The sequence below is a fragment of the Sylvia atricapilla genome, chromosome 1 (genome assembly GCF_009819655.1).
Source record: "Sylvia atricapilla isolate bSylAtr1 chromosome 1, bSylAtr1.pri, whole genome shotgun sequence".
NCBI classification, from domain to species: domain Eukaryota; kingdom Metazoa; phylum Chordata; class Aves; order Passeriformes; family Sylviidae; genus Sylvia; species Sylvia atricapilla.
The window spans coordinates 54066283-54091034 of NC_089140.1; the positions used below are offsets into that span (position 1 = coordinate 54066283).

General features: G+C 36.4%; 1 protein-coding gene across 4 annotated transcripts in view; it reads right to left on the reverse strand.

Moving 5' to 3' along the window:
- Positions 1-24752, reverse strand: part of SUGCT (succinyl-CoA:glutarate-CoA transferase) — a 315880-nt gene that overhangs the window by 193797 nt on the left and 97331 nt on the right. For all 4 annotated transcript variants that reach the window (XM_066323055.1, XM_066323063.1, XM_066323071.1 and 1 more), the window contains exon 10: positions 3986-4057. In XM_066323055.1, the coding sequence (XP_066179152.1) occupies positions 3986-4057 (72 nt within the window). The remainder of the gene's footprint in view (positions 1-3985; positions 4058-24752) is intronic.

Sequence of the window (24752 nt, forward strand, 5' to 3'; positions counted from 1 at the left end):
ACTATAAAGGAAATTATATATGCAGAATGAATCTTAGAATTTTGCACAGGTATTCATTAGAAAAAGCAGCTGTGTGGAAAATCAATATAATTTACCTACTTGTTCTACAGTGACTTTCTATAGAATATAAATAAACATAATTAAATGTGATTTCTAAAAATACACCAATTACATCAGCTTCAGAGAAAGGCAGCATAGAATCTTATAAAGAAAGAGACTGTCACATATTCTTCATGTATTTTTACTCACTAACACACACTAAAGCTCAGTTTTTCTTACGATGAGTCTTATAATCATTCTAAACATGCTAGATTTTTTTATAGGTCCATTTGTAAGATGGCTTACAAAAAAATACAGCATCTCAAATCTGAAGTTCCTATAGCCCATCATTCTATCTCTGCCTGTGGTCTGATGCTTTGGAAGAGTTCAAGAACAGGGCCAGTACATACAACACTTTCTTAATATTCATCCAAACTCCAGTCCTCTTTTGATTAGAACATTTCTGAGCTGAAGGTGTTTTCTATATATTTAGCAATCATAAATTGATTTATTTTTTGTTAACATATTCAGTTGCTCCTTGAATCCATATGCCTGTGTACCACCACATTTAAGTGATACATAAGTTGGTGTCAATCTCACTGATATTTGCTTCAAACATTACATTCTGCAAATTCCTCTGACACTGGTTTAGACCAAGGCCACAATCATTAAATGACTCCTGACTTTACTGGAGTGAATAAGGATACAGCTTCCTTTACAAGCGAATAGCTGTTGATGATATAAAACCATTAGCAAAACAGATATTCTTTCAACAGATATTTAGAGATATTAAAAACAGATAGTCATCTTTGACATAATTTTCACCTGTACTGACAAAATTAAGCATGGAAGGATGGTATCTCTAAGTTATGCTAGAACAATGGCGATGATACAAAGCTTTTCTGCAGGTTTTTATTTGCAAGGTAACATAAAACATCAATCTAGCATCTTCCATCAATACTTAATTCACAGCATGTTTTCTTTTCCTTCTCCATTTACATAAAGTAGTTTATGGAAATTTAGCATCAGAAAATAGCTAAGTTTTTCTATCTGGAAGTTTATCAAAATTATTTGTACCCCTTAAAATTATTTCCTTTTTTAAATACTGCTATTTTGGAGTTAAAAATCACTGCTTTAGAAAAAAATCCTGTAAAAAATCCTGTCAGGTTGTTCAAAGTAAATGATAGTGAACACTTATGTGAGCTTAAAAAACCAAGAAATTAATCAGAAAGCTATGGCTCCATTTGATGAGTTATCTGAAAAACGATCATATGGAGTTGCTCACTCTACTGTTTTAATTAATGTTACCAATTTCAGCTTTAACTTAATGTCCATCTGGTGTAAAGCTTCATGTCTATATATGTTCTTCTCAATTTTTTTGTGACTAACAAAAAAAACCACTTGAGAAGTTAGTCATTAATGTACCATTCATCTTTTTGCATCATGTTACCAATGTTATTTTCTTTATTTCACTGTGAACATTTGTAATGAAAATGGTGTTCTCTATTTGAGGCCTTGTTCAAGTTCTACATGCTTGCTCAGAGCTTACACTCTCTGTGTTTTGTCCTGCAACACTAGCAAATCTGTTTGCACTCTCCCTTGCTGTACACAGAACTTCAGTCTTCTGAAGATTCTCACTCAGTATTCCTAAACAGAACAAATCAGCCACAGGTCAGGATGTGCTGTTGTAACACTTGACCACAATGAAATGCATTTCAGCCAGCAGTGTTACAAAGTTTTTCTACAATTATCCAAGTCCTCAAACAAGCTACAGTTAATTGTCATTGATTTTGAAAATATCACAGTGAATTATTCCAGATTTTTCTTTCTGCTTGCCTGAAAAGACACAGTTGAAGCAGAATGTTTGCAATTGTTTACAGCTTGAGCCAGCTGTTACATCTCTAGAGTATGTGTCTTCAGGGCAACAACTTCCATAAAGCCTTTATTTTCAGCACCAGCTCAGCTCAGAAAGATTTTCTAATAGCAATTCCAGTGTTTGAATTAGTTGTCTCTGTATTTACTAAAGTTCACTAGAGTGTTGCAGCCCTTCCTGCAATAAAGTTCTTTTCCTTTACTGGCTTCCCCTCTTTGCAGTGTTTTAAGTTCCAAATCACCTTTGACTAGCCAGAGCATATCTCTAATGGGTATTCATTCCAGCATTCCACTGACTTCCTCATAATTTCATTTCTGGGCAATGCAACAGCCCAAATCCATACCTACAATATCCTGAGAAGAGTAAAAAGCATTCTTTTTAGAAACAATTGTGATAACTGGTGAATAGAAAAAAAATAACAATTACTCAAAACTTGAACTATTTTTTCTGCTTTTTTAATCCCTCTGAAATGTAAGAAATCATCATTTTTACATGCTCTGTGCCTCTTATTTTCAATTGTAGGAACACCAAAATATATTTAGAAGGATAAGAAAACCCAAAAATCAGCCTGCAGACAAAGGCTCATGTTTGTCTCACTTAATTTTTATCCTATACATTCTGGGTTAACACCAACCATTAAAATCTTGCTTCATCTTCTGGGGTTCCATTCACTCCTTAATGATTACAGAGAGAATATGTAGCAACAAGGCACACTATAATTCTCTCAGCTGCACCCTAAAGTCAGGTAAAGTGCATGGTCTGAAGATTTAGTGCCTGCTTGCTGATATCAGGATGGCAGAACCTACTGAGATGGAATTTCAGCTCTGTCTTACTCAAGGATGCCGGAATGACAAGCACTTACTGCACAATTATTCACTTTAGATGATAAAGCACCAAGAAGACTTTCACAGCTATGTCCTGGGACACTCTGGAAAGATTTCCTTTATGAGTTAATAAGTCTTTGATAAAACTGAGTTGTGGCAGGTAGACACTTATTCAGCTATTAGTCTTGATTCATATTAAGATAATGACAACTGTACAGGTGAGACACCTTTATGAAGAAGACCTACTGACCAAATTTTGAAGAGGTTAAGAGCCAATTCAAGTAAGTGAAAACAGAGCCCCTCCACATAATGAGGTGATGATACATACCCCAAACTGTACTAAAAGAGAATCAAAACAGCAGTGTCCTCTTACCACATATTCCAGTTATTAGTGGTGAACTTCCACAGAAATGTGAAATATTTCTCCATGAACAAATATTTCTCCATTAACAAATGGAGGGAAAAAATGCTCAGTTTCCTAAGTGTCATTAATTTATGTTAAGTAGTTCCTAGAGAAAAAACACAGTGGCCAAAATAGCTAGAACTGTAATTTTTAAAAATGTTGTCTAATACTATAAGCAAAAATTGTCTTATCCCATCTTACATGTTACTGGGGTCTTTTATTTGGAAAGTTGATACATTTTTTTTAGAACAATTTTTTTAAAAGATTGTTCTTCAACATCATATCTCTGCACCACTGCAAAATCAGCCCAGAGTCTTATAACATTTCTTTTCTAAGTCCACAAATTTCTCAGTGAGCACAGATCAGCACCTGGTAAGTGCTCAAAAGGACAATGTGCTTGGGTACTGATTCAAGTGGCAGAACAACAAACGATCCTCTAACGCTGCCTTGTTAATACTTTATCATGTATTTTATGGAGAAACAGTGTCACATTTCTTCCTCAAGAAGGCGCCAGTGTGACTTATGTGACATTCACCATTCCAAAACTGGAAGGTTGTTAGGTTGTTCATTTTTTTGTTTTAGTTGATCAGATGTGCACAGACTTCAAAAGGGGCTCAGTACTCACAAGTTTTAGAACTGGTGTGTTCTGAATTCAGGGTCAAAACACAGACCCCATATCAGACCCTTAGATGATCATCCAGAGCTGCAGGGTTCAAATTTATACTCACCACTTATTTCCATACAAAAAACAAAACAAAACATGAGAGCCCAAAGAATAATCAGCATCTTAATTTTCCTAGTGAGAATGGAAACTATTACATATGTCTGTACTCTTGCCTAACACACCTTGCACACAGTGACAAACTGATGATCATTTCCAGCTCCCACCACGATGTAGTCATCCTTGGTCTTAAAAGCCTGGAAGAACAAAGATAGGTGATAAGCTGTAACTAAACTGTAAAATATTATCACACCTTTGAAGCAAAACTTTGTAAATAATGTTTCTATTACTTCCTTAAACATTTCCATTCAGACCCAGTCTCTTATTCTATCAAAGTGACTCAAAGTCATGAGGCCTTTTTTGAAATTCTTTTCCTAGAGTTGAGAAGTTATCTTGGTTAACAGTTTACTTGCTAAATACATATCATGAGCCACCCTGAAACTTAATGTGTCCCACATTCACAGGACTGAGAAGGATCATCATGATAATGTTTACTTGCCAGGAGGTATTTATTTGATTTCTCTCTTAGCCTGAATCAGAGCAGACAGATGCACTGATGTCACAGATCCTGACCAAACACACCAAAAAATAATGGCCAATAGTAACTACAAATTAGGAATTCACATGGGAATTAAAGGGATAGACTGCATCTTTACAGCTCTTCAGCTGGAGATAAGGCTACCTCCTTGGTCAGTGCTCTCAATATAGAGCTCATGGAGGAAATGGGACTTCTTTTCCAGCTTTAAAGATGTCATTTTTACTTTTGACTTCATTACAGTGGCCAGAGTGGCACATTTAATGGTGAACACAACATTGAACTGGATAGGAAATAACATTTTTCATTTCAGTCTAAACCATCTCACTTAGATTTTCACTGGAAAAAAGAAAATCTGTAATTGGCAACATCCTCAATTTTTACCATTGTGTTAGGGCATCTTCTAAAATAGGATAACGCAATTCCTATTTTTTCCACACCTCTCTTATACAAAGCTGTATAATGGCAGTTTCAGTCATACATAGTATCAGCCCAATTTTTGCAAACATTTGGGAAAAATTCTTTGACCAATTGTTTGACTCCAATGTAATAGGCTGGTGCACTAATGGCGGCAAGGTCTTGCAATCCTTTCTTGCAGAAAGCAAAACTCAACTTCCATTCTTAGAATTTTTTTTTTTTTTTTTTAATGAGCTATCATGTCTTCCTTTAAAGGTGTGAATTTTCACAATAAATTTTGGTAAAATAAACACACAGATAGAAGTCCTGGGATAGAAACACTTCAATAATCAAAATTCTTCTCATGCTACTGTGGGTTATTCTTCTTGACAGAGAGCAATATGCTATCTCAACTCACGACCTTTCATATAGACACAAATATGTTCACTAAGACTGTTTTACCATCTGGTACAACCTAAGTTTTAAAATTGCGTCCTCTGAAATGCAGGTAAGTGTACATCATAGTTAAAACATCACCTGGTTGCTCTTTCTATGTTTCATTTCATGGTAAATAGCATTGTCTAGTTATAAGGTTTAGCAAATTATTTTTCATAAATTTAATTAAGTAATTCAATCTAAGACAGCAAGCAAAGATAAAATTCAGCAAACAATTAGTCCCAAGCATGCAAGAAAGTACCACTGACTTGGACCCAATACAGTAAAAATTTAGTAAGATACACAATATAAAGGTAGCACACATTCACATTGAGAAGAGCAGTAAGCACAGAAAAAAAACTGGAGAAAGTAATGCAAAAAAAATATTTGAATGGGAACACATAAAAATTTGTTAGCTAAATCTGTTCATAAAGACCTCTGTCTAGAAAAATAATGGCAGAGCCTGGTAAAAGAATATGTAAGACTCTTCCTCTCAGTAAGTGGCCTTTAGTGGGAATAATTATGAATTAAAACTGTCAATATAAACTTACTACCTTACACGCAAAATCTGTTTTCTGAACACCCTGCCCAAATCTTGATTTTTCTTTACTGATGTTAAGAGTTCTAAAACTAGCCTCATGTGAGTTACACAAATTATGGGTCAAACATTGTATGTATCAGTATGCATATATAACACAGTATAATTTTTATTGGTGCAACCACCAACTACTTCCTATAAACGCAAATCAGAATTCTTTTGTACATTCTTTTAAACTTCTAGTCTGGATGCTTGCTACAGCTGACAAAACCTACCATATATGTCATATGTCCAAATCCCCCTCCTCAGCACTCCAAAATTAATTTATATTGGTAGTACAGGCAAATCTTGGAGAGTTTATCATTTATCAGGAACTTATGTTGAGACACACATCTCTGTAAGAAGGCTGCAATCACACAATAGCTGCATACCACTGTGAAACCTGCATCTGTACCCACTGGCTGCCCACGCAGCAGCGGAAGTCATTCTAAATTTAAGGGCCTGGTTATTTGCATGTGTGCTTCAGTTGCTTTGTGGAATGTGTGGGAAAACTGATTATTCCTAATTGCACTGTATGTCTAAAAAGCTAAAATAACAATCATGTCATCCTTACACAACAAAAATGGTATAATAATAAATGCAGCAGTGTCTCTTTCCATGAAACTTAACTCAAATGTCTTCAGCTGCTATTTTAAGCTTCCCATTACAAAACAGCTGATTATTTGCCAGTCATTGCTGCTGATAAAGCAGAAACTTCCAAATGTTACTAGCACAATATTGATGCCAGCATTTAAGAGTGACAATGGTTTTATTCATCACCCATAAATGTACACACATTACAGGTTACCACAGGTTACCGTCTGGTCACAGAAAGCTTCCCAATATTATTATACAAAGGAGAGTAAGGGCAAAGTGCAGACAGATTTTAATGAGATTTTGTTTTGATAAACTGCTGTCCATCACATCAAATCATTTCACATTAGCACAATAAAAGGCACTACACACGAGGCAAAAGTCCTTTTTCCCTTCTCTTTTTTTCAGAAGAACGAGGTCTTCTGATAAGATTCTTCAGAGTAAATCACAAGTTAACCCGCCACTCCTATGAGGTATCCTGAGCCACAGCACATCATTTGGTGAAGACAAGAAACAAGTATCAAGAAAAAAATTATTTGACATCTTATTCATGGAAAAGACAGAGAAAGATTTGTGAGCATTTAAAAGCTTTTTTAGTGTGGTGCAAAAACTTGAGGGTTATTCAAGAAAATAACATGACATCAATATATGCATGTTCAAAGGCGGATCTCAAGGACCAGTGTGCATGCATCACCACCTCACCCTGTCAAATGGATGTTACAAGACCTTATTAAGATTCAGCATTTTTCCAAATTTGATCCTAGAGAGTATATACCTGAGATACTTTGCATATTAAAATACTTAGATCTCCCTAAACACATGGCATGTTTGTCCACCTTCAGGAATGTTTTATGTGGTTTACAAGTATTCTCCAAATCCAGATATGTTACGCAGACTACAGAATAAAGATGCAGGCCAAGCTTAACCTAAGTTATTTCCACTTAGCAAAGATTTGCTGAGATAATGAGGCAAAAAAAGTCTTTTTTTCACTGCTCTAAGTCAGTAGCCTTTCAAAATTTGCCAGCTTTGAAGGCAATAATGAAAGACCATTAATATTTTTATTTATTGCCTGCTTTATGGATTTTAAATCTATATGTTCTATAGCAATCATCAATCATACACAAACATCTTCACATGTGTTTCAATTTGCATGTTGATTCCACAAAAAAACCTTGAAAATATAAGGGAATAGTCGAAAGAAATGGCAATTCCAATAAAATTATCAGAAGTCCAGGTCAGTTTTCAGTATTTGAGCCCAAAACACAGAAATCAAAAAAAAACCAGAACATTGGCAGTTGTGTATGGTAATGGTCAATTCCCCTTCATCAGGTATTTATACACATTCATAAGATCTACTTGAGCCTTCTCTGTGACCCTTTAGGCTAAACAGTCCCATATCTCTCCTCATATGAAAGATGCTTCAAGACCTTAATTATTTTTTTGGCCCTTCACTGGACTTGATTCAGTATGAGCAAGTCCTTGTCCCAAAACCCCAGAATTAGACCCCATTCTGGACCCATAACTGGATTGAAGGGTTATTCATCCTCCGAGGTTCTAAGCAGAGGGAAGGATCACCTCTTTTGACCTGTTGACAATTTTCCTCCTAATACAGACCAGAACAATTTCTGTCACAGGGACACATTGCTGGCTCACGTTCCATTTTTTGTTCACCAAGACCTCCAGGTCTTTTTGAGCAAAGCTCCTTTCCAGCAGGTCAGCCTCAGTCTGTTCTGATGCATGGGATTATTTCCTATCATGTGCAGGACTTCATACTTCCCTTTGATGAATTCCATTACGTCCTTGATGGCCTGACTCTCCAGCTTGTCACAGTCTCTCTGAATGGCAGCAGGACCACCTTCTTGGTGGTGTGTATCTTGGTGGATTGCGTATCAACCACTCTTCTCCATTTTGTACATTCCACAGATTTTGGAGGCCAAACAATACTTGGAGAGACCAACAGAACAAAGCATTGGCTCTTTCCAATTGTAGGATTATTCCATATTTAGGAGAGGTTAAAAGGACATGTTAATTATCTGAAAAAGTGATTATTTTCATTACCAGTTACCATATTGGCCTGTTTACTGATAATGGCTATTATTGGTTGAAATATTTGAAAGTTTTCAGATGTCCCCTTAGCAGAACATTTGTACTACATCAAGTATGGTAAAAATGATATATTACTCATATTTATGAGTTTTCTTATCTCATATTCCAGTGTGAATAACAATTAGGATCTGTAGAGATACTTAAAATCCCTTTTCATTGGGAATACCTGATGTTAGATACCCTTGGATTTGAAGTATCTTTCAAGACAGTGCTGCCTTTTGATTCATAAATTTGAATAGCAGCATTCCTAAAAGCATCCAACAATGAATCATGAGGGGAACAATTGCAGGTTTTGGGATAGTCAGTACTGTATTGGTGACTTTTGAAGCAGGATATAAGCGACTTAAATTTTTGCATGCATTCTAACTTCTCTTGGTCTTACAGAGCAAGAGGCTGATTGCTTCAACTGGCATCATCAAACAGCTTGCTTAAGATTTTGGAATGATGGTATCCTTGTATAAAGGCTAGATGCAGTATTTCTGTAAGTTACATGTTGGTCAGCACAACAGGCAGCTCTCTCTAAAGGCATTATGGCAGAACACTCCTCTGAGCTCCCTCCCAAGGATGACATAGGAGTCAGCAGTTTCATGTGGAGGCTGAATGAAACTTTGGGACCAGCTGGGATCAGCCTCACTTTTCATCATCTCAAAGACACCTTCTTGTGAAGTCTTAAACATAACACCAAAGCCAAGCCAGTATTTTCAAACAAAGCTTTGAAACATATAGTTAAAAATTTTTAAGAGATTGCTTTCCAAATGTCACTCTTCCCTCTATTTTCTCATTTCCAGATCAGTGAGGCACTAGGCGACCATATACAGGTCTTCCTTTACAAGCTTGAAGTACTTCCATGGTAGTAATGGTATAATCCTCAATTCAATGTAAAGGTCATTTAAGGACAAGCATTATCTAGTCTTCATGCAGATTAAAGGCTACAATAAGAAGGTGATGTATTCAGGAATGACTGACCTGCAGAGGCTACCTTGTACTTCCAACCAGATGTATCTGCAGTATATATTGATTTTTTCTCTCCAAACCAACCTAATGAACTACAGTGTAGGAGATTCCCAGTTTTGTTTTAGATCCAGAATCATTACATTCCTTCCAGATGGAATAAACTTCACACATAATTTCTCTACCTTTACACGTTAGTTTGAATAAAACATCAGCTGTGCCACAGAACCATGGAGGAGTCACATTCTTTTTTCTTTCAAGGGAACGGCACAATTCTTTCATAACAACTTAATATTTAATTACTGTAACAAATGGGAACAAGACCAAGAAGTTTGGTCAGTGGTAGTTCGGAGCAATACATATAAACCATAAAGACCACACACTTTGAAACTATTTGCCTACTTTGCACTCTCTTCCAGTGAAAGCAAACAGTAAAAATAAAAAAATGTAAATTTCATGGACTGGATTAATGAATGCTGAATGTTCTCACCGAGCAAACTGAAGAAGGGCATTCCACACAAAGATTTCACTTTTCCTCTCTGATCTTTTCAATCTACATTACTTGTCTATCATTCTCATGTCATGTTGCAGGACATGCTACCTTGAAACTTCACAGCTGTCAGTCTACCAGACAGATTAGCATTACCAATATCTGCAAAAATTCTCTTGCCAAAAAAAAAAAGTTTGACTGGATGCCATGAGCTTCTAGGAAAGGCATTTATGGCAAGAGTGGGAATGATTACTTTGGTCCCTGAGATGAGGCAGAACACCGGCACTGATGTCAAGGAAGGCACACCGCAGACTACCAGCCAGGGATACAATTCACTTCTACAGAACCTACAACTCATTAGACAATTTCCCTGATCAGCCTTCAAGTTCCATATATGTGTGAATCCAGAAAAAATTGATGTTGTCTAACTGATCCACAAGCAAAGCTGAATAACCAACTAAAAGTGCTCTGAATGCACCTTCCTGAAAGGGGCAGCAAAGTTTACACAAAATCACAGCATCAAATAGAGATATCTGTATTTGGCAATATAGAGTATTACTCTCAACACTCCTTCAGGAAACAGAACAGCTTAAAATGCTCTCTAGACCATGTCATGTTTTTATCCAGTTGTTGCCTAATATGAGAATTATAAACTGCTGGAAACAGACTGAAACCAAGGCTTCTCCCAGCTCACTGTCCTAAGAAACAGGTTGGAGACAGGATCTTTCTCTCCCTCACTTTTCATCATCTCACTTTAATTTGCACAGTTCATTTCTCAGTTGACTAGATGCAACACATAGGTCTGTAATCTGAAAGTAACAGTTGGGCAAACTATTTACCGAACAGACTTTTGCATTTGTTACTTCATATTCAATAGTAATAGCTTTTAACTTTGGATTGCATACCCTCATACTTTCAGACAAGACTTTCCTCCAGAATATCTCAAAGAACATATGCTACCAAGGAAATGAAACCATTTACTTCATTTTCTAATGCAATACACATTTAGCCTCACCACCCAAAAAGACATTTAAAAACTCCTGGAAGAACAGTGAACAGCTTTAAAGTGGGAAACTTGTCACTTTCCCAAATTTCTAAAATTTTAAATACCTAAACTATACCTCAATTAAACCTAAATTATCTGGTACTGTAAACTGGCATTTAAACGGTTTCTTGCTGTTGAAAAATATCAGGCACAGAATCACATTCTCCATTGCCACATTAGTTTTCCATTAGTTCTTCAACAATGAAATTACACACACACAGACGCACACACAAAATAAATAAACTTTAATCACAGTATCACACTGGAGCCAGTGTAATTAATGTTGTGTCAGCATTTCCATTTAAGCCACTATTTTTGAGAGGTTTATAGCACAGCCATAAAAATTCAGTTAGGTTGAAATTAAGCAAACAAGGTCTTATACAGCAAGCAACATTTAAGTATATATACAGACAGCAGCCAGTTACTACTTATATGGGAATTAAAATAGACGCTTACTGGTTTTAAAGGGCACTGCAGAGCCAGTTTTTAAACAATATTTTTCTCAACATTTATACTGTCTCAAAAGCCTGAATCCAAGCTATGTTTCCTTGTTCTTTTTCCTTCTCACACAATAGTTCACACAATTTCTTCCAATTTTGGGATCGTAAGCATTGTATTTTTGTTTCACTTTTAAAGTAAAAGAATGTGATGAAAACATTTCTTTCGAAAAACAACACACAGGACCAGTTTGATCCTGCTACAGGCCTCCAGGCATTAGTGATGCAGAAATGACATATATTTCTTACATCTTCCATTAATCATAAGCTATAGCTGTCTGGAAAATCTGAGTGCTCAAATATGAGGTTTTAAAAATGCTATTTAGAATGTAGTTCTAAATGAGGTCTTATTTCTGTTTTTAGTAGAACTCATCAGAGCGGGATTTGTGTCACTATTTCTGTCCCTTCTCCCTCTCTACTCTTGACATTAAGTGTTGTAGCAGTACAATTTCGAAAGGTGAGTTTTGTAATACTGACTACCTGTTTGGTGACTTACACTGAGTCAGGGACCATACTGAGTCTCACAATCAGTCTGGCATTCCAAGCTGCAGATGACCCAGTGCAGGCAAACAAGGCCTCAGTCTGGGCAAGCAGTGCTATGAACTTAAAGGTCTCAATAACTTAAGTGTCCTGCTATAAAGAAGACTCTTCAAAAAACTAAGTGAAATAATTTGTTTCTTAACAACCAGTCAACAGAGAAGAGCAAAGAATCAATTCAGCAATGATGCTGGTGAAAATCAGAAAAAAATACCAATGATGACACAATTACAGGGTGCACAATTGGCCAGATTTCACAATTTGGTACTTCCATAACTTCAAATAAACAGCAGTCCTGTTTGAAAACTGTCATTTTGCTGCACAGAGCAAAACTCCACTCTGTCCTGTTAATGTGGTTTTGCCCTATTTTACACCTTTTTTTCAGTAAATTTCTCAATAAATATTACGTGACCCTATCTACTCCTCAGTAAACAAAGTACAGTGAAATAAGGATGGATTTCAAATATTTCAGCCTTGACTCTTCAGTATCCTTGATTTGTGGTTTCAAGTCAGACTCAGTAAGGTTTCTTGTATGTAGTCTGTTTTAGTTTAAAACACTAATTTATCTCTAATCAAGGACTTAAATATTGAACTGGCCAGACTTCTAGGATGCACATTATTTAAAGTTCTGAATGTATGCCAAAAATTCATTGCCAGGCCATAAGAATAGTGTTGGTGAGATCCAAAAAACAAAACAAACAAACAAACCCAAACCAAATAAACACCCTCCCCTCCCCCCCCATTAAAAAAAAAAAAAAAATTTGATGAGTGGCTCACCTAAGTATGTCTAAAAAAAGGTAAAAGGGTCAGAACCTCACCTCCTCTTAATTTTCCTGTAAAGTTCTATTAGGATTCCTTAAATGTATAAAATTCAGATTTCTGTTTTCCCCAGTACTTTTTTTAACCATCTCCATTATTCTGAAAAATATTGAAATTTAATATCACATTACTGGAATCAAAATTCTAGCTTCGTAAAATTTAGCATTATTTAAATTTTTAAATTTTGAAAATTACTACAGTTAGAAACCAAAATATTATGCCTTTTGTCAACTTACTATTTTCCTGGCCAATATTTAACCAATTTCATTCTATTACCTAATTTCTATTAGTCAAATTATCTACTGACAAAGAGCTGAGGAAATCTGCGTAGTGGTAGCTACAATATTGGTTTTTATCACAGATCTTCATGTCTACAGCTTGAGAAGGACTTTTGCACAACAAACATTATTATCCTTTACAAAAGAACACGCTCTGAAGAATCAACACAGTATAAGTGTGCTTCTATTATTGCTCCCTAAAATTACATTCTAACATCCATCTTTGTACAAAATCTCCTTGCAATGCAACCCTTGTAGCCCCAAAATGGGATGAACACAGGTATGCCAGTAAAACTGTGTGAAAAAACAACAGGAGGAGATAAAACAAGAGAAGTTGAAAATTCTAGTTTTCAAAATTGATCCCACATTTTCCCCCTTCTGATTTGAAAGGAAAAAACTCTCAAGTTTTCATTCAGATACTCACGTTGTTCTTTAACAAACTCTTCGTTCTCATTAATTGTTACATCTATTTTGACGTTTCATCTTACTTTATGCTGCCATAATATTTTTTGTTGTTGTTCTGGATGGCTGAGGGGCAGCCAGTTTCTCAACATGGCAGTATGGACACCCAAAGGATGATGCTGATTTAATCATAAGAGATTCATAGGAGTCTGAGCTTATTTAGGGCAGGATTCTGACTCGGAAGACGACCCAGTACCACAGGGTTTCAATTTCTTGGCATGGCCAGCAAATTTACTTTTACTGTCAATCTAAACCCTTACTTTTCACCTTCCTAAAGAACAGCCCAATTGTAAACCAAAGTGGTGAATTCAAAGGTTAAGGATTATACGTACCTCTGCCAAACACTGTGACATCAGGAAAAATGCAAAACGACTGCATTTTTTGCCACAGATAATTGCCATAAACTGTTTAAGTTATGAAAGTGTTACATTTTATACAGCCAATTTTGCACTCCTGTTACGCCCTTATTGGTGCTTCTGCTGATTTTCATCAGCATTAGTCCTAATTTGTTTCCTTGCTCTTCTCTCTTGACCGGCTGTCAGGAAACTCACAAATTCTTATTAAACTTAGATTTTTGAAGAGCCTTCTTTATAGCAGGACAAAACACTAACAGCATCACTGCATGTCAATCAACTTACAAATGAGCATGAACACACACTGCTTCTGCTGGAGTCTTTAGCAAAACATCATTTTTTCACACATTTTTATAAAAGATAGTTTAGAGAAAGTGACCCAAAGCAAATATACACAGCATAATGTTAAATTTAATTAGTTACATGTAGCCAAATAAGTTCAACACTGTCCAGCTACTGCAATCCAAACACCACAGCACAGTCACATTACAGTCTACATGCAAACAGCAAAGATCTCCTGTAAGAGAGAACATCTCATAAAGAGCAAATGAGTCTTGTCACAGAAATGTTCCCAGCTGCCGAGGGCCCCAGTATGGCTATGGCCAAGGGATGGTGCCAGCAAGTCTGGAGGAGCAGCCTGGCACCTGACCTTCATCATGCTTTGCCTCCCTCTTTGTCACATTGGCGAAGTCAAAGGGCGGTCTCTTAATGATCCAGATGGCCTTCTGGTGACACTGGGGTTGGCATCAAACAGGCAGCAGAAAGCCCAGCACACAGACCTGCCATTGTACTGGGAAGGACTAAAATGGGCTGCTGGCAGAAGCTTGGCCTGTTCTTGCACCCCTGACGACAGCCTGAAGTGCTGCCTGCCCACTGTTCCCTGAAGCTGGCTATGAAATGACCTTTCACAGAAAAAAAGTTCTTGCCCCTAGATTATATGAAGCTGATATCTGATTGCCTTCACTTGGGGAGGAGGAAGAAGGAGCAAATAAGGAGAAGAGGTGCATGGATTTATAAGGCCACTCACTTTTCCTCCCCACAGCAGGCCAGTGAAAGCATAGGGATGTTTTAGATCTTCCCTTTAACAGTATCAAAAAATAATACATAGAGAAGAGTAACAAAATACATTTAAATGGTTATACTAATTAGTACAGAGACAGTTTCAATAACAGTGGGATTTCCTTCCAATATACATTTCCTTTCAGTTACAAAGCTTGGGCATTTTATAACACATTGACAAAGCAGTGCTTACAAGAGAGAAGGATGGCTGCTAGAGAAAATTATGCAGGGAGGCAGGCATACCAATTTTCACAACACTGAGTTACGTACTGAAGCATAAGACTTTGGAGACAAAGAATATATTTCTCCAGCTACTTGATCTGTCTTTTTCTTTTCAAAATCTGCACAAGTTAAAACAAAATACACCAAGTAAGCAAACAAAGCAAACTTAAGCTGCCATAAAGAATGCAAAATCAACTAAAATGAGTGAGGCATATGGTTGTGCACTGGACTTCAGCTTCCAGATGAAAATGAAAACCCTATAGAGTAAGATTTGTATTCCTTTCACATACAAAGAAGACTCTGAGTTTCAAATGTATAAAAAAATAGGATGGCCTTCCCTCACGGAAGTTTAAAACACACTAAAAATCTTTTTGGACTTAAAACCTGAGGAAACAGAATAAATAACAGGAAGTCCATGGTGGCATAGGATTGCCTACCCTGAGAGTAGGTAGTAGAGTCAAGGTTTAGACTAGACAATTTCTGTTCCTTTATAAGAAACTCTGAAGAAGTATCAAGGCCAAGTCAGATTATTTCAACTTCTAGTGGAAAGTGTTCCTGCCCATGGGAAGCAGGTTGGAACTTAAAGATCCTTAAGGTCCCTTCCAACCCAAGCCATTCCATGATTCTGTGATAACTGACTTCATATTTGTCCTGGTTTTCACCAGATTGCAGAATGTGTACCAAATGTGAACCCCAAGAATATTCATGAGCTTTCTAAGCTGCTGCAAGTACTTGTAAAATGGGATCCAGAATGAATACTCTGCTAATAGTACCAGGCTGGGACATAGAGGTATTTCAATAATACCTATGCACAGGAGCATACATCCCTCTGAACAGCAGTGCTCATCTCCTACTTGGACGTTTCTGAAAACCTCCTGCTGCTACTCTGCTGTTGACATCAAGAATCATGAACTTAGACAGCAATGAGAAGGGAATAAAGATTCCCACTGATCATTATTACATTTACACTGTTAAAATGCCACCACAAGAAACAGTTTGCACAAAGACACACAGCTTCAGAGGGCACTGTTAGGTTTTCCCTTTCTCTTCTTATGTCAGTTAGCAGAATGTAAACTTAGACATCACAGAGAAGTTACGTCACTAATGTGTGCTAAAACAACGATCACACGTGAGGTGGTAGAAGGCACAGGCATGTCAGGAAAAGGAAAGCAAAAGCATTACTATCATATACTTGGGATCATATTTGCTCCCATCTAGACTACAAAAGAAGTAGTGAATAGTAAAAGTGAGAGGGCTGGAACATTTTCTGGACAGCATTCCAATCAAAACATATAAGAAAGGGAGAGAAGGACATGGGATTTCTAGGATGGGAATTCTGCAAACCCTAACAAGTTGTCAGTCATTCTACTAACTGCTCTGCAGATTGTGCTTTCCACACAATTGTCCATAGCCAGATGTCCAAGACAGAGATTTGGCAGGGAAGTATTTTGTGGATACAGACCAGCATCAACTTGAACAATGACACACACAGGAGTTCCTAAACTTTATTAGCTACATAGAAATAAGCAAACATCTGATTCAAAAATGATGTACTTGTTCTAAAAGTGAGAGCTGATTTAAGAGTTAGATATGGATATTGACCTTTTGGGGAAGAACTTGATTACAAGTGCCTTTGTTATCTAGAGTAGCATAGGGTTGTCAAGAACCAAACACAAGGACAGGAAAAAGTGTTGTAATTTCAGAGATAAATGTGGCTTTAAAAAAAAAACTTGGATAAAAAAGTTTTGATAATGTTCAGAAGATCAGTTTGTTTTCCCAGCCCAGCTGGCCTTTAGATGGAAATAAAATACAAGCTCTAGAACTGCTTATTTTTTGGTATGGACAGAGTCACAAACAGCCAGTAGCCAGATTACAGGAACACACATACTCCTAACGAAATCCATCCCTGCTCCCCCTCAGATATGTCAGAAAGCTAATATGTTTCTAAAATGAGGAGACACATAGGAACTTTATTGTCAATTAAATTGGTTGACCATGCCATTTTGCTTCAATTGGCCAAGTCATACCAACAGCATGCAATTATATACTGTTAAGAACACAAAAAAGTTTCTGCTGACAGGTGGTCTCACATTTTACCTTTTTTTTGGAGGCATGGTGACTGAGAATTGCTATTCCATTAAACAGCTAAACTTAGTGACTCCACATGTGAGGCAGAAATAAAATAAGCTGCGAGTCAATTTTAAAATAATAGAAAGGATGGGATCTTCAGATTATCTCTCTGTCACACATTCTTCCCCCATACCCCATTCAGGGGCCTTCTATCTGGATAACCTCAACTTTACTCAAATACTTGCAAGTATTATCCTTTCTAGATGAAGGCTGGGCAAAATTGTGGCTTCAGCAGAACTCTCACACTTCCTCTTAAAAAAAAACAGATGTAATTTCAGAGAAATCACTATTTTTCAACCCTCTGGCTTTGAAGAAGTCACTGAAATACATAAATACACACTGTCGGCATCAGCAAATAACTGGCCAAAACCAAGTAAGAGTAAAGCAGCAGTAAAGCATGACAGCAAGTTTAGGTATTGAAGGTGTACCCTTCATCATTATGTCCTTGTTGCACACAGGCACACAAAGCTCTTTACAAAGGTCTAAGAGTGTGTCCTCCTGGCTGGAGAGGAAGCCATGCCAGATCCACAAGAAGATGCATAAGGATTCTGCAGCTACATCACATGGGGCATCAACTGTCTCTATATCTACACAAGAGACCTGGAAAAACATGCTGCTGACTTCTAAAGGCAATGAGCTACTCTTGAAATGCTTTTCACTGCATGTCATGCCCTGAATTATCTGCTCTTCCTAAAATGAGAGTTGCATTCATGCTAACAGATGGAAAACATCATCATCTAAACTTGGATCCATGCCTTGCTACTGGCTTTTACAAAATCCATGAACATGGTTTAATTAGTTAAGTTAAAAACATTTTTGTATAGTGGCCTGTGGATGAGAAGTTTTCCCATATCACACTGCAGAAAAATTCATATGGTGACGTATCTCAGGGAAGTACCTGTAGAGCTTTTTAGCTCAGTGCCAGCATAGACACAGGACTCTGGTCTGATGCATGTGGATTTATGAGTAGGCACTTCATGGTAGAAGAACCTTACAGTAACTATGCCAAAAAAATACAAACCACTACCATTCACCCCCCCCAAAAAATCAACAGAGAGAGTAGCTGAGAAAGAGATTCCATAACACGCAGGTCTGTCACAACAACAGAAAAAAGAATAATATAAGTGAAAGATATTGCATCAGAAAATCAGAGGGAAATCCCCAGCCCTGGAACTCAGAGACATTCTCACAGACAGAGCATCATATAATATGTCAGAGAATATTTGAAGAATCCAAGGATGGGCATTGACATCAAAAAGGGGGTAGTTTCTCTTCAGTAAGAGACAATCCCTATCAATGTATCATTAAAGAGATTACAGAACTAGAAGAGAGAAGGGAGCTACTGAATCCCAGACATGAAAACCCAACATTCAGCAATTCTCTGAGGCAACATTTTAATGGTTGAACTGCACTGTGGGTCTACCATAATACTATCATTCTACACAGCTATTATCCATGCTGCTCAGTGTAGCACATATTAATATTCATAATAACATATTAATAAAGCAGTTCTCTTTGTCCCTATGTCTCCATACTTTTTCTTTTTCATGTGTAAATCTTTTTAGTGATATCCACAGTTATACTGATGAGCAAAAGATTTATCACAGAACACTTCAGCTCTCTCATCTCATGGACTGTAATTTTTCAGACTGTGAGTCAGGGCCCTTTCCATTTCACTGAAGCACCTAAGAGACTAGTATATCTGCAATGTGAATTTCCTACACCTTTAGTAATTTCTACTCAAGAGAAGATATAGACTACCATTGAAAACTGACTCGAGCTCCACCTGTTGCAAAAAGACTACAGTATTTTAGGCTCTTGGCTCTTCAACTCCCAGCTCTACTCCAGTGAATCTTTCCAAACCTGAAAGAAAGTCAAAAAGGGTGCAAGTCACTTAAATACTGCTGTGGCTTCTTGCTATGGTGACAGAATTAAAATGACTCTTGAGAAAACTACAACCAGTCCTCTCTCAAGTCAGCTTCACCTTGTCAGTGAAGCTTTTATTTTATTTTATTTTATTTCACTAGCTTTTATTCTTTAACTGCTTGGCAGGTCACTTCTGGCTTTTAAAGTGCAGAAGGCCTTTCCCTGTCTTGACAGGAAATTGCTAATCTTTCCCTTTGGAATCCTTGAAGCAAAGTCCTTAGGCTAAAACGTCAAGATAAGATTCTGTGTTATTGCCTATTCTCCTCTCCATTTTGCATCCACAGTCCAGCATTCTTTAAAGCAGTTTCTGCTACCCTCATTACAATTTCTGAGAACTGGGGGCAGTAAAACTTTTTAAGAAAAGTAGAACAAAAGTAGAAGTTCAATTAATTGCAGATACTTTAAAAACTCTGTACTACTTTCATCATTCTGTGTTAAAAGTACTATTAACTACTTCCTTCATCAGTTAAGTGTTCGGGTTAGTTTTTTTTAAAGCAAGCTTCTGCAAGATTATAGACATTATAACTTGCTACAAAAGTTTCAACATTCCTGAAATCCAAGTATGACACTGGCTTTTCTTCACAATTTCCCATTTCCATTTTAGCAAAATGCTATGTAGCAGAGTTTTAAGGATAACTTTTTAAAAAAAAAAAAAAAAAAACCAAACCCAAAAAACCTATTTATTAGGATTTGTTTTATTTCAATTGGCAAGAAAACATAAAGAAAACAATTACAACTGATTCAAAAAGCCTATTCACCGAACAAAGCCAAGCATTAAAATAAAATTATTGTTCTGGTTTCAGCTGCTAAGAGCAATACAACTCCTCATTCAGGATCAAACCACCAGTGTCTACATATAACAGGGTATGGTTATGTAAAATTAAGGCTGGCACTGCATTGTGCTCAGATACTTGAGGTTTGGATCCTTAACTATGAATTTCCTCCCTTTTGTGATCTTAAGCCAGAGAACAATGGCTGTGTTTTAATCTTGCCTTTTGTAATTTTCTTGGGTCTTTTCTTTCAAGAGTTTATATTCGATGATACAACCCTGAGTGATGCCACAAAGTAAAACATCATCCAAATCTAGCTGTTTATCTAGATGCTATGATATCATTCAAGGTTGAACAAATAATTTTTTCCCATGAAATGATAATGATTCATTACAAAGAAGTGGGTTTTTTTTATTGTCATTCACCCATGTCTGCATCAGAAGGCATGCTTATGATTAAAGGCTGTAATATTGTGATTCACTAAATTTATTCTTAATTATTTTCAAATGTAAAAAGAAAAAGATATCTGGAAAGAACCTTTAGCAGCATTAGCAGCATTACCAAGTCCCTTTGTTCTTATATTATAGACTATGTGACTGGAATTCTGCACTGGATTCTCTTCAGTCATTGCAAAATATTTGACTTTACTATAGTCAACAAACAATAACAAAACATCATTTCATTAAATAAAACCAATTTCCTCAAGCTAATTGTCTCCCTAATCTAGTATTTTCTTTCTTATTACAACACTGGTCATGCAAAATATAGGTGCATAAAAAAGACAAAAGACAATTTGAAGATGACAAAGTAAGTTAAACTCGTCTGTTACTAGTGAAAAATGCTATATTAAAATAATTATTTAGAACTTCACGTTTTCCAGAGGAACTTGAACAAAGTACTGGTCTTTATTAAGCAACATAGAAGGGTGACTTCTCTTGTTGATTGGGCAGGAAAATAAACTCTTCTTCAAGCATACCTCCTTTCATCTCAGATGGTGTAAGTGACAGGCTTCTAAAAACATAACATTATGTCATAAATGTTAACATACTGTTCAAAACAACAAATATTTACCTGATGTTTCACCTTCCTATTAGAGACATTGTATCTGATCCTCATTCTACACTAAATATAAGTACATTACATAGGGATTTAAGCTTTCTCAATTCTGTCAGTGCCACTCAATCTTACAGACTCAAAACTATGATGCTGGTGCAGTTCAAAGCATGCTCTCTATTTTATTTTCCAGCTAAAACTTTACTAATAGCTAAAAAAGCACCCACTGCAAAAAAACAGGTTAAAATAGCTTTCAATCAGTTCTGAAACCACAGTAGAAACAGAGCAGTACCTTAACCTTCAAAATTTCATTTAAGATTATACATTCTATAATATAACTAAGAATAGCACAACCAGTCTCTTTGCTTAGATTGTCATTCCTTTGTTTTGTAGACAGGTAAATCTCTGGACTGTGTTGTTTCTGCTCCTACAACATTTTTAAACAGAAGACAGAGGTGCCCATTTCTTAAACTTCTTTCTATGGCATGCACAAAAAATACAAAAATACTGTTACCCAAGAAATACAAAACTTGTCATATGCTAGAGGTGCCCACAGTGTTAGTCTTCACAAAAGGAGATGAGCTGCAGTTTGTGCTTTCTCTCCTTTCAAGAGATCTGCATACATAAAAGTAACACTAGATTTGCATTCAGATCAGATGAAATCCATAAATCCGTATTCCCTTTTCAGTTCAACTCATAAAATCAAATTCGTTGTCACTACAGAGGACTACCTCATCTCTTGTTTTGCCATGCTTGGCTTTTGCTTGGTTTCATTAATGCTGTCTAACCATGTGTAGGGTCCAAACAGATGTCATAATCTTGCATAATCCTGCTATTGGAATAATCAGATATAAAGTTTTCTAAAACATTAAAAAATAAAAAGATGCAAAAGAAAATGTCTAAACTTTAAATAATTTGAAGAAAATCCAAAACATTAGGACCTGTAAGATTTTTTGCTTTTTAGACTTTTTCCACCTTCCACTAATTTTTATGTATTGCTCTGAATATATTACTCTTGATCATAAATGTTTAAAATAAATATCCAACAGGCCAAATTTCCAACAGAGGAAACAGTAAAGAAAGAACAGATTATTGCTGCACAGATCATATATGCTGCCTTTAAATATGTAATAATGCTGGAGGAATAGGCTAAGGTATAAAGTAATCCACATAAGTAAGCCCTACTGCATTTGCATTCTTCATGGAAAAACAGATTAATTTTCTATTGCACCTTGCTTTCCAACACACAGAACACAGCAATACAGATTTGTTTTTCTTAATGCATAAGAGCATTATTGTACAATGTGGAATGCAATCTTTCTATTTCTTTAAGTAGCTATTTGTGTAAGAAGCTAAATCTAGTGTTAAAATAAAATGTGCTTTCTCTCTATGGAAGTGTAACATAAGGCCTTAAGAAAGATAAGACCTCCCAGACTTGTTGATCAGCTCCAGAGATACTATATTTCCAGGATGGAGGATATCACTAGTCACAGAGTTTCATGTAATCTCACTATTTAGGAACCTTCATGGAAAAACAAGCAAACAAACAAACTTTTAATCACCCTTTCAAGTTAAAGAAAAAGATGTTTAAATAAGTGGCTGAGGAACAGCCATGCAAAAGAATTCTAATCTAACACAGCTTCTCTCATCTGCTTCAGAATAAATTTTGTACAGTCTTTTTTTTAAACAAGCACAACCAACAGTTTATTTCGCAATCCAAATTGGCAGAAAATCTAGAATTATTTCTTTTTATTAAGATTAATGGTGCTACAAACCCTTGGTGGTCAAGAAGAGAAGAAAAATCTAGAGGAAAGCTCTTTCAAAATTCTTTTAAAATCTGTTTCTGCTAATGCCTTTAAATTTTGTACAAGAATATACATCTCAGTTAAAAGGAGATTTCCATAATTATTTAAAGAAATTATCCATATACCTAGAATGGTATTAATTAATAAAAGGTCTCATTATACTTAATGTTTCTATCTTGAAAAAAATATCATGTCCTTGTTTAGACTTTGAATCTCTGCTCCTTTGGAGTAGGCACTGCTATCCATATACAGAAGGAGCCTCTGGCACTGCCACATTATAAACCAGCAATACCACCAAAAACACACCTGATCACTCTCTTGTTGTCCTCTATTTTTCCTTGTTTTGTTCTTCCTCAGAAGTTAAAGAAGCTATCTATATCCTAACACTTTATTTCTATCAACAGATGAAGAAACAAGTCCAAGACATTCCATAGCAGTGGAGCTATGGTAGAGCTATGCAAGCAATTTTTCTGGTGGGATAAGAAAAGTGTAAGAAAAGTTATTTTGTTGGTATAGTTTATTTGAGTTCCTGGGATAGGTATATGCCAGGAAAATAATCCTACTTTCCTGTTTCCAGTGCAGCTTCTGCCAGTGTGGCTGTGTCAGCAGAACTGTGACTTTCCCACACATCTAACCAAAAGGACTCTGCCATTGACACTTTAAAGTATAGCCAAGCTTATTTTCCATATCTGCATGTGATATCATTTTGTGTGAGATGGAAAGGTTACTAAAAATCTGTCAACCCAAATGCCCTGTTTGTCAACTCGAGGAAAACATCACAAAAGATACACAGAACAACAGTCAGAGGAAAATGTTGCTGCATTTTCATCATAAGAAGGAGGATTAGCATGTGGACTTTTTTTTTAATTACCAGTGTCTTGATTGCATTAATCACAAGAAACATTTGAGTTAACTGTTCCTGGCTTGGATTAATTTCATGATTCAAATTATCCTGAATTTACAACTCATTTGTGTATGTGTGTTTCATATTGGGACAGTTTTAATCTTAGTAAAGATTAAGAGCTTCAGTCTGCTACATTTGATTGTCTTCTGTTCCACTTTGTTCTCATATAATAACTACCCTTCCAAATTCAAAAGGCATATCAATCTGATCTACAGTCAAAAATTTAAAAAATAGGGGATATGACTAGGAGCTAGATTTTCTGATCCTCATTATTCATGACGGAAGTACCAGTCAGCTTTGAGGCCACTAAATTTTACATGCGCATCAACCTTGATGAAAAATCTTCTGAATGTTTTTTCCCCTACTAAAAGGATATGGAGGATATGGAGGATATGGAAGAAATGTCAGGTGCTTGACATAGAATAAAACAGTTCTATGCAGCTGCAGTCTGCAATGAACACGATGAGAGGACATAGTCTCAAGCTGTGCCAGTGGACATGAGGAGGAATTTCTTCACAGAAGGAGAAATTGGGCTGCTCAAGGAGGTGGGGGAGACACTGGCCCTGGAGGTGTTTAAGAAAAAACTGAATGTAACACTTAGTGCCATGGTCTAGTTGACAAGGTGGAGTTTAGTCAAAGGTTGGACTCAATGATCTCAGAGGTCTTTTCCTACCTAATTGATTCTGTGATTTTAAATATAGAAAGCCACAGACAAGCAAAAGCAAGTAGCAAAATTTACCTATGTGCATGAGTGTTTCCTCTGTATAATTCCACTGGCTTCACAGACATACTGCTTCCATGGTTCCCAGTAACATGGTTACAGAATAGTCTCATGACTATTTGGAGGGAAAGGCAGGCCTTCTTTTAGCTAGTTCTTGTATCACTGGGGAAAATGCAGTAGTAAATTGAATCAAATGAAACCTGTCAGGATAAAATATTACAGTTCTT